The sequence below is a fragment of the Carassius gibelio genome, chromosome A1 (genome assembly GCF_023724105.1).
Source record: "Carassius gibelio isolate Cgi1373 ecotype wild population from Czech Republic chromosome A1, carGib1.2-hapl.c, whole genome shotgun sequence".
In the NCBI taxonomy this organism is placed as follows: domain Eukaryota; kingdom Metazoa; phylum Chordata; class Actinopteri; order Cypriniformes; family Cyprinidae; genus Carassius; species Carassius gibelio.
The window spans coordinates 29,081,803-29,093,872 of NC_068371.1; the positions used below are offsets into that span (position 1 = coordinate 29,081,803).

The 12,070-nt window shown below is 33.6% G+C and overlaps 1 protein-coding gene across 1 annotated transcript in view; it reads right to left on the bottom strand.

Annotated features, from left to right (window-relative positions):
• Positions 1-2,163: 2,163 nt before the first annotated feature.
• The window catches only part of LOC128017734 (VPS10 domain-containing receptor SorCS3-like), a 179,691-nt gene continuing 169,784 nt past the window's right edge, over positions 2,164-12,070 (bottom strand). The window contains exons 25-27 of the mRNA XM_052603204.1: positions 9,777-9,882; positions 8,480-8,640; positions 2,164-7,919 (exon numbers count right to left, since the gene is read on the bottom strand). Of these exons, the coding sequence (XP_052459164.1) occupies positions 7,861-7,919; positions 8,480-8,640; positions 9,777-9,882 (326 nt within the window). The 3' untranslated portion in view covers positions 2,164-7,860. The remainder of the gene's footprint in view (positions 7,920-8,479; positions 8,641-9,776; positions 9,883-12,070) is intronic.

The following is a 12,070-nucleotide window of genomic DNA, read 5'->3' on the forward strand; positions in this document are numbered from 1 at the left end:
CAACAGAGCAAATGCGGATAGGAAATCCAACATACACCCACATAGATTCAACTTACTTCCTGTTGAGGTGGATTTCAGCTGATGCCATGTTTGTGTGAACATGAAGAGTGTAAATTTCTGGCAGTAATCATCTGTTGAGGTTTGTCTCGTGCAACCCAAATTGTATGTTTTAAACATGTTTTCAACAAAATTGTAAATATTCAATGAAGTGATAAATAATGACAGCACTTGTTTTTTGTCATTGATCCTAGACAAAATATATGGGGAGACATATATATGTGACCTAAAACTAAACTAACTGTAAATAATTTTCAGTATTTGAAATAAAATATAAATATTACATGAAACATTTTAACCTTCTGAAAAAAGTACCCGCTTAAAGTACCAAAATAGTATATATATATATATATATATATATATATATATATATATATATATATATATATATATATATATATATATATATGTACACAAACACATTACAAAATCACTGAGACTAAAATTAAAATTTAAAATACAAATATTGAAGCTGATTTAGATACTATAATATAGGAATAAATAATAATAATAAAAAAAGAAATACTGCCACAGGCACTTTTGGCCCTGTGGGCTTTTAGAAAATGAATCATTAATTCAAAGTTTTCACACTGGCATGGCTACAAAAGTGAAATGAAATAGTCACATTAATAATAATAATAATAATAATAATAATAATAATAATAATAATAATAATAATAATAATAATAACAATAATAATAACATCAATAATAATAATAATAATAATAATAATAATAATAATAATAATAATAATAATAATAAATACACTGTATATATTCTGCTTGTTTGACAGAGTGTTGAAGCAAAATCTTGGACTAATTAGATTTTTCCAGTGTACTCAACAAAATATTTAAGCCTGGATTTAAGATTTATGTTTTTGAATTGCATATAAAATTTCCATCCATTTCTTTGCATTACACCATTTTTTTTTTCAGATTCTGTTGATTGGAAATGGCTCATAATAATTCTTCTTCTTCTTGATTTCCTTTTTCTTCATACATATTTCACATCAAGCATGTTCTTCACTGACACTGTTGTATCCATGGTAAACAAGTACAAAACTGGTTCTCCATGGTGCAAATTAATTGAATAAAACAAAACAAACAACAACTTAATTGCATATTCAAAAAAACGTAAATACATATTAGTCATTTGACACAGTTTACACACACACACACACACACACACAAAATAATAATAATAAAGACTGGTATTAATGGTATTAATATTACACTAAAATAAATGTGGTATAAAAAGACTAAAATACTCTTAAAAAGAAATTACTGGTACATTTCACAAACAAACACAAAGAAATAGCAAGTAACAATTTTAATTAAATGTGAAATTTAGACGTTTGAAAAACTGAAATAATAGTTTATTGTAAAATTTACTCCTTTAATTTTACAGCTTTGATTTTTTTTTATTTATTTTTTTATACAGAGTAAAACTAAAAAGTTGAATCACACAAACTGCTGCTGTATTTCAAGAAACACCCCTGGCCGAAAAGACGGAAAATATGCAGCTTTGATGAATGTGTTTGTTTCTGTGTTTGTTTCCCATATGTTTAAAGCTCCAAACTAAAAAGCTCTAGCTAGTGATAATTAAAGCAACACCAGTGGGAGTATCTTTCATAAATCAAAGTTTGATTACTAAATTCAAATCCTCTGCCACTGGGAGAATTTATGTATTTATGTGTCTGCAGAGCTACATGGGAACACAGCCTTGGGCTAAATATAGATTCCCTTATAAATAGCAACTATCATTTACACTGTATCAGAGTGTAGACATCCACTTGTCATTCCACAATTACAATTCCCCAGTCAGTTGGTGAAGGACACCTTTTGTGTGTGTGTGTGTGTTTGTTTGTTTAGATGAGTGAATCAGACCAAACACATTGAATCTGTTCCCTGATTCGCTGCTGTACCAGACACTGATTTTCAGTCATTTTCAGAAAGGACTAAGCAAATTCAAAGCCATTTCACCCTTTCACAGATCTAGCCAGCAAACATGTCACGCAGTCGCATGGCTCCAAAAACCCAAAGCACCTTTGTGCCTCTGTTTATAGAAAGACTTGAGAGGCCAGTGATGGCATTACAATTTGTCGCCTGAAGTTTTCCTTGTGTAGCAGCTCAATTTGCCCCCAGCTCACACCAGCTGTGCACATTTTGCCCAAAGACACTAATGACAACAACATATCATTAGAAACTCAGGATCCACAACTCTAGTGTGAACATGTAGTGTGAATCCCAAAATATAACAGACGGGAATCCATATCTGATGTACAAAAATACATTTATTTGAAACAATTCCAAAATGACAGTAGTTTTCCATAGAAATATTGAAATAAAGATGTAACAATAACCATGAGGCATGCAGCTGTAGATGCATTTGTGCGACGGGAGATAAGTTTTACAATTATTTGCTAGTCAAAACATTTCTGGTTTTCTATCACTCATAAATCATATGGCGAGTCTCGTTTCAACCAGCTTCATTTTGCTTTAATGCTTATAGTGTTGTTATTGTTACAAAGCCATGATTTGTATTACAAAGAGAGTGTCAGTGGAGCCAATAAAACCTGATGGATATCATACAGCTCCACTGAATGAGGGAGAGAGGGCTCATTAACACACAATGGCACTCAATAAATAAGCTTAAAGAACAGAGATAGTTGTTTAATGTCAGCAAATGCTTTTCTACATTACAAAGAGATTCTCATTAACCTTAGTTGGCAGGTTAGAACAAGTGCTCAGCTCTCCAGACTAACCAGAACTTTTACACTGAAGGTGAAAATGCTGCATGTGCGACAAAATCACAGCCAATAGGAACCTTTTCCTGTTTGACATACAGCTGTGGAGCTGTTGTCAATGCAACTGAAATGTTCCCAGGCCCAGAAAGGTAGTAATGTTAAAATAGTCCATGTGTCATCAGTGGTTCCACCTTAATATTATGAAGCTGCAAACATACTTTTAAACGCAAAGAAAACAAAAATAAAAACTTTGTTCAATGATTTCTTCTCTTCCGGGTCAGTCTCTGTCGGCATTCACGAGAGCTCCACGAAGCATGCGTGAGCATTCCTTTGCTTGTAAACAAGGAAGGTTCAAGCGTAATGAACACTTTTTTTTCTCACTTTCACTGACTGTCATATGTGGAAGCCGTTCCGGTGGATGACGTAAGACATTGACATTGCAGGATTAGTGACGAATGCAGAGACAAAACAAAGCAAAAAGCTTAGAATTAGAAACAAGGATTTGTAAAGAAAAATGACGAAGGATTTCGATATATAAGCCAAGAAGAGACTGGTTTTCCTTTACTAAAGTAAGGGAACTTTCTCAGAGGCACGGGTATGACGCATCCATCCTACGTCATCTGCCTGAACGTCTTCCGTATAGCACAGTCAGTGAAGTGAGAAAAAAGTATTCATTACATTTGAAATATGGATATTTATAAAAAAAAAAAAATGCAGGATTTGCTAAAATGATGACTTTATTCACCCACTGGGGCTGTGTGAGGGACGTTTTATCACGGATGTGTTCTCTTTATTTAACATCTTCTGAACTGTTGACAACCAACACCCACTTCCCCCCATTGAAAGGATCGGAGGGGCCAGGACAATTTTTAATATAACTCTGATTGAATTTGTCTATAAGAAGAAAGTCACATACACCTAGGATGCTTTGAGGGTGAGTAAGACACAGGGTTGAAGGGGTGAACTAACCCTTAAATGACATAATTTACATTTTTAGGTGAACTATACCTTTAATTGTTGGCCTTTTTTGAGTGTGGGTGCATCAGAACCTAAGGGGACAACAAAACACCTTGCTGCTTGTAAATTTTAATAGGTGAAGTGAACTAGGACACATTGTTAGATTTAGGTGAGTGGGGGACATGAGTAAAAAATAAAAAAAATAATACTAATAAAAAAATAATAATTGTTACTATTAGAGTGAGACAACAACTGTGGTGAAAGAGGGACACTAAGCTAACCTCAAGAGAATATGCGACAGGATGGTAAAGTACCAGCTTTCCACCGTTCCCTCAGCTCAGGGCCTGTGCGTAATTGCATGCTGACTTCAGCAAACTGTAGAGCCTCTGAGAAGTCGAGATTAAGGGTAAAACACTGTTTCATGTCACATGGCTTTAGACTATGCAGACGTCATGCATTAAACAAGTCCCTGTAGCCCATTTTAAGTTCTTTTATGGAGGATAAGCATATGTGTAAAGCATAAACCGCACGCCTGTATGCATCTGTAGAGACTATGCTCATGTTTTCAAATGCAAAGCTGTTTTCAGAGGCTAGAGTTATTCAAAAAGCTGAAAACAAAAGAAATGCCAAGTTTACTTCCTTAAAGGGTATGCAAAGTTGGCCTAGATCTGTAGACTTGAATTTGCACATACTCTACAGTTTGGAGTCAGTAGGTCTTTTTATTGTTTTTAAAAGAAGTCTCTGATGCTCACCAAATCTTATAATATTAGTATAAGTTATTTTAAAATGTCATTTATTCCTGTGATATCAAAGCTAAATTTTCAGCATCATTACTCCAGTCTTCAGTGTCACATGATCCTTCAGAAATCATTGTAATACGCTGATTTGATGCGTACTTAACATTTCTTAATATGATCAGTGTAAAAAAGAGTTGTGCTGCTTTTTTTGGGGGGGGGGGGGGCAGTGACACATTTTCTTTCCTGGATGCTTTGAACAGAACAGATTTGAGATATTATGAATAATATATAATTTGTTCCAAAACCTCGCTAGGTAGGCAGCATTTTAAGGCATCATAGAGCTCTGATTTTTAAACCCATTAATGCCCATTTATAACCCATTCATCTCAAATCATTATTCATTCATGACACTTCTGAACTGTAAATATACCTAAATGAAACAGCTTCTGTAAACAATGTTATAACCATTGGTATATTGTAAAATTAAAAAATGTGCAATAAATAACTCAATTTTAATCACCTATGAGTTGAGTGTCTTTATGGAGGAGCCCTATTTTATGACAGACACAGAAATGCTGCCTGAGGAGATAATTCCAAAACAAAGGTTATGTTTAAGACAGCTCAAAAATATAGTATAAACGTACGGTGCATCCACTAATTAAAATTGTAAAAATAAAAAATAATTTCATACATGTTAACATATGTTTTATACTTGTTCATATTTTTTAGTATAATAATTTACTTTTTAATTTTTAATACTATTACATCTGATTATTCTGTCTCTCACGGAAAAAAATAAAAAATAAAATATTTTTTGAATAGAACTTTGTACTCAACAGTGTTGGGGAAAGTTTCTTTTAAAAGTAGTCCATTACAACATTGCGTTACTCCATAAAAAAAGTTACTAACTACGTTACTTAGTTACTTTTTATGGAAAGTAATGCATTACGTTACTTTTGCGTTACTTTTTAAATCTGGACAGGGCTTTCTTGTTTGTTTTTAAAATACAAAAATTCAGTTTTTGGCAAATATAAAAGCCTTTTCACACCAAAAGTGAAATGAATACACCTCGGGCTGAAGGGAAAGTAAATTTACGTCTGTGAACTGTAAATATACCTAAGATTTCTCTCAACATGGGAAAAGGAGAGATGTCAATCAATAAATTGGGAAAACAAGTAAATAGCGTTACTTATTTGAAAAAGTAACTCAGATATTCTCTTGTAAATTAAAAAGTATTGTGTTGCTTTACTAGTTACTTGACAAAAGTAATCTGATTACGTAACTCGTATTACGGTTACTTGTAATGCGTTACCCCCAACACTGCTCATAAAACATTTTTTACCTGAAAATGAAGAAGCACAATGTTTCAGTTTGTACTGTAATATATCACTGATTGAGTAGAACAGTTATTAATTGTTTGGAGAGTTATTTTGGCCAAAGTCACTTATATGCTGAAATATTGCTACACATTTACAATGGGATCTAAGAAACCACCCGCTTATTATTCATGAATTAGATTCATTTTGTGTGACACAGGCGATCAACTCCTATACAAAATGTCTGACGATATACTGAAACACTGGTCCCTATAGATTCAACTTTAAATCTGAGGTCAAAATCCAAAATGGCAACATTGAAGCATATGCAATACGTATTTACTTTGTGTGTATGTGTGTGTGTTTGTAAAATGAATTAATAATAATAACAACAACAATAATAATAATAATAATAATAATAAACTATTTACAGCACTGGCGTATCTACAGCACATCAATGATTCACCCTCTTTCTGAAATGAATATCAGACTGTGTCCAGTGAAGTCCAGTCTTCACTATTATATTTACAGTATAAGATCATGAAATGAAACACACTTGCTGTATATACAAATAACTTAAAACTTCAGACCTATTGATAATATTGTACAATTCAATGTGTTTTTTTCCCAATGCCTGGGAGATGAGACACATAAAAAATGCATGTAAAAAAAAAAAATTAAAAATAAAATAATAATAATATTATCTAAATCATGGCTGTGTTAACATTTGAGCGAAGCCAGCTATCATGAGACACATTATTGAAAAGGCATTCTTATTTGTAAGGCATTCACTTAAAAAGCAAAATGATTCTTTAAGCCATTTATCTAGAAAATTTTCAAAAGAACAAGCTAAATGTAAAAAAAAAAAAAAAAAAAAAAAAAAAAAAAAACAGACTCATGAAGTACACATGGACAGTATATATGAGGAGCTTACAAGAAATTACATTTATCTGAAGGCATGTTAGATTTATAACATTTTCCAGAAAAATATCAAGCTCTTTTGTGTCTATGGTTGTATATCAAGAGATTTATTCCACAAAACATTCTCAACGTTTGATATTTCATGGACTTTTAACTAAATTTGAGCTCCAAAAAAAAGCTTTGCTATAGAGACGTGATTCTTAATAGTTATATTCCTGCTTTGTAGAGGTACTGTACAAAAAGCTTGCCTCCAAATTGACATTTTATCACAGTGCTTTTGGAAAGGAATCTCACATCTGGACTGAAAAGTTCCCATTTGAGTCCACATCTCTTCACCTTTATGTGAAGGCTAGATAGGCAAGAGAAATGTGTAATTAAAAGTTGAAATGTTTCAACAACCACCAATTTAGAAGATTGCAGTGTAGAATTGCTCACATGAAGGCAAAGCTGTAATATAGAGGGGTATATAAACATTGTTGGCTTGTTTGCATGCTTCAGCTGCAATTTTGTTCCCTCAGTTATAACAAATATAAAAATGACATGACCTACTGAAGAGATTAAAAACCCAAAATTAATATAGACACTAAATGTACTCTTCACAATGTGTGAAAAATTAGTTTGAACAGTTAAACGAACTTGGCATAAATAAGTTCTGACCCCCCAAAAAAATCACAATTGTTTGATACTAAAAGTCACTTTTTTCCTCCACAATGTCAATCTGGAAAAACCCATCTGACTCAGGCTAACAAATTCAATAACATTCAAAAGGAATGCACTGGGAAAACCCGAGAGCGATGTAGTGGCTTTCCTCCCAATTTTCCATTATGCTCATTGCTCTGTAATATTCAGAACAAAACTTTTGGAATTTCAAATGTTGGCAAATTTTCCTCATTTCTCAACCAAAAAATGTTTTCAGCAACTTGTACAGTTTAAGTCGATCCTTATATCCCACACAGATCATAACAAACAAGACACCCATGCACATCCGAACTCCTTAGAAAACTATTAACAATGACAGTGTTTTGAAATTACAAAAAGAGCAAAAAAGGAAAACTGTCAACCTTTAAAATTGTGATACCTCTGTACACATTATTACAATATGCCTCCAGCTTCTTTCCTGAAGTTTTCAGACACTCGTGCAGTTCGGGATCTCCCTTGTGCTTTCACAGGTGTTGATCACACCGCCTACTTGTTGAAAACACAGAAATGACACATTAGCTTTCAAAATTTAACTTCAACGAAACAAAACGGACTGTATGTATTTTCTTAACACATGTCCCTGGAAGATTATTCAGAGGAAAAAATATGAAATAATCTTGCATTTAATCTAAATAACTTTATGAAACAACTTATCTTCTACTTTTAACTCTGAATGAAATCTCACTGGATTAAATCAAGTCTTAACATGACTTCTAGTTGAATATATGGTTTTCCATTTTGAATGCCATTTTGTGTTATTTTTAAATGCTTGATTATACGCCCAACTATACATTACTCAACTATAAATAAACAAACTAGAATGTTTTTTTTTTTTTTTTTTTTGTGATAAGAGTCATTAAACATTTATCCTGGTGAAGGCAAGCAAGAATTATGTATATAATATATATAATTTTTTTTTTTTTTTTTTTTTTTTTTTTTTATTTAAAAAAAATACTGAATTTTAAGCTTAAAACAAAACAAGTTTTATCTTGCACAAATTATTTTATTATTATTGTCATTATTACTTTTCTAAACATCTCACTCACGTTTGGCACGGGCCTCCAGCTCTTTCTCCATCAGTTCTTTCTGGGTGGAGAACTCACTCAGGGTGATTTTTGGTGTGGCGTCATTCTGGCCCACCGTACTGATCATCTCCTGCTCTTTCTCATGGTTCACCTCCGCGTAGATGTTAATCCAGGGGATTTTTCTGCAGAACAAGTTTTTGTTGGGAAAATCAATCTGCGTTCTTTTTCAAATGTGTAGAGTAATTTATGTGCCACTGGTGGCACCAAACTGCACATTTGTGATCATTTTGCGTGAGCAGAAATAAAAAAATCTCAAATCCAATTACCAAAAAAGACAAATATGAAAAAAATGTGTGCCTATTTCAGTGGCAAATTGACATAATATGCATGACAGCACAAGGTGAGGGCTGTGCGCATGAAAACTGGTTAATCTGCAATAAAAGAAGTTATACAATATCATATGACTGCAATCACAATCCTTTATTGTTTTCCTGAAATAATGATAATAGTGATAATTGCTGATTATATTTAATAGAATTTAATTTAACACTGCCCAGGCAATCAGAGGTACCAAGAAGCAAAATGCATTCGCCACTTGTCTTGATAACACTGCAGGATAACCTGAAAGGAATTAGAGAGGTGTTTTTGTAATTCCCCCAAATTTCATTGTGTACTTTTCCAAAACACTGACCCCAGTGTAATGTGTTTGCTATTTTCAAAAGCTCATTTTATAATTTTAGGAATTAGAATAAGTGTCTCTGTTTTGCTTTTTTTCTGCTTTCAAATTGCTATTAATTTTGGGAGCTAATTGCTTTGTTTTTCCAAGTGTAACATTTCCATAACTACACTTCCTTGTAGAAAATGACTTGGGGAGGAGAAAAATTATATCCATTATTAATGATTGTTTCAACATTTCAATACAAGCCTTTTCCATTTGAATTATTTTGAGACCAAATAAATTATTCAAAGAGCTACAAAACAGATTTCCAGCAGAGGAACCATGGCTGCATATTAAACAATTCATTGATAATTTCCGGCACTTTCAGGAAACTGATTTTTATTTTTATTTATTTTTCTACCATATCCAAACTAATAACTACATTTTACAACTTGAGTATGAGTAAAAATAGCACTCTCGAAATATCCTATGTACAAAGGAAAGTTGTTCCTGATTCCTTCCCATCAAAATCTTACTTTATATTTTATCTTATAGAAACAAGAACTATGGTGTGCATGAAAATAAATTAAGTTCAATGGCTCGTGTCCTGGTAAAAAAAAAGAATAAGTGATGTAAAAAATTTTTTTTGCATGTATGTACCTCTTAAATTTGTAGATAAGAAATACAGCTAAACCCAAAAACACCACAGACAGAAGCATCAGCATAGCAGAACTGCTGTGTCTCGGGATGGAGTCAACCAGTGGAGCTGTGACAAAGACAAACACAAGTGTTAAGACATTTGGTGCAAATCTAAGACCTTTTATCATGAGCGAATTAAAGAACAACTGAACTCGAATCATTATAGCAAATCTTCTGTGACATAATTTCCACAAATACCCTTCAGCTTTCCCAGGGATTTCTGCCAATTGTTGGCCTGTTGTTGAAAAACAACATGGATCCTCTGACCTTTCCGAACGAATCCTGAACGCTTTCCAGAACTTTGGCTCACAAAAACCAAGAAACTGGCCAAGGAGGTGGCCAATGTTTCTCTGTGAGAGTGCATGGGTACTAGCACAGACCATGAATCATATAACAGTGAGAGAGTTTGCTCTCTAGTAGTAGATGCTATTATCACTGCAAGGAATTAGTGACCATTACCAAGTTCTGGCAGACAATGTTACAGGAGCCAGGTTATATAAATGTAGTACATGTTGGTAAACAAATTAGAGTGAATTCAGAGTGAATTTGGTAAAAGCACACATGACATATTTTTAAGATATTTTGGTTTCCAATTGAAATTATTTATTCATCAGTATGTGTATTCCACTGGCATCAAACAAATGACTCTTTCAGCCACCAGTTTCTACCAGTTCAGCTCCAGAAACGGATTCCACTTCATTTGGCTTCTGAATGAGTCATTTAGTTCTTATAACATAGTCAAAACACTTAATTTGTGTTAAAATTATCATGTGAACAACAATGATGATCATTACTGAAAGTTCAGTGAGAAAATCAACTCTGACTCAATGAGGGAGTCGTTAGATTGACTCAAACTGAAAAATATTGTTTATATATTTAAAAACATAAAAAAAAACATATTTAATATGTGTGATTACAAAGCTTAATTTCCAGCATCGTTACTCCACTCTTCAGTGTCACATGACTCTTCAGAACCATTCTAATATGCTGACATGATGCTCTTATTATCAATGTTGAAAAGTTGTGCTCCTTAAAAAAGAATATATATATATATATATTAGTGCTGTCAAAATTAGCGCGTTAACGCATTAGATTAATTTGAAATATTTAACGCGTAAAAAAAAATAACGCAATTAACGCGGTTGCAGTTTTTTTTTTTTCAGTTGTGGCCTATGTGTGTTCAACGTGCAAAGAAATATGGATAAGACCAAGGAAGGACTTTTAGACGGAAAGTTTCAGTATAAAACTCTGCCGGATTACTCTTCAGTCTGCCACAAGAAACATTACTCTTCATTTAGTCTGCCACAAGAAACAGCAACATTAAAATCATGAACTCAAATGTCATTGTTTAAAATAAAAAATAAAAAACAATGACTGTAACAGTGCGTAAATCAGACCTTTCTGTAACGCTAACGTTAATAAGCTTAAACGAAAATAACGAAATAATTGTGTAGCGGAGTATTTTTTGTACACAGTGCCGCGAACTGTCAATCACTCCTGTACGCGTGCATCAATGTCCTCCTCGCAGCTGCAGCAACTTGCGCTCTCTCTCTTCATCAAGCTTTAAAACAAAAAGGGGACAAAAAGATCATATTGTCTTTGTGCAAAGGCTATAGATTAATTAGATAAATGAATATCTAAATTTGTGCCTTGCCGTCTACGGTATTTTTTTAGAACTTAGAAAAAAGATGCTGCAGCCAATGAACAGCCAGCGGGGGCTGCAGGACGACTCAACCTCCGCAGACAGTTTTTAATGTTTATCAGACAATAAATACTCAAGATTTTGCTTTAGTATAACTCACAACGAGTTTCACACACCTTCTCCGGCCACGTTGAGTTGTTGACACTTAACAGTGGGAAAAGCGACACATGCGCTATTCACTTGTATAACTTAAGGGTGAATGGGTAATGTAGTTTCTGCTCTGGGTGGGATGAATTAGGAAGCTTGCATTGTGAAGGGCGCTCTGAAAATCGGCAGTGCAGGTAAAAGATTAAAACCTCTATTAAAACAGATGTCCAAATGAGCGTACCGGTACGCTACAAGCACGTTCTGGGCGCACGGAGAGGTGGCGGTACGCTCGAGAGCTATATTTGGAAGTGGCGGTACTGAGTACAGGTGCATACCGGCCCACTTAAAGCACTGGCAATGACTATACTTTGGAATTTTTTTGCAGTCCACTTAGAATTCAACATGGAAATCATTTTTGTTTTTTATTGGCATTGATTGTTTTGGAATTCAAATGGTACTTACATGC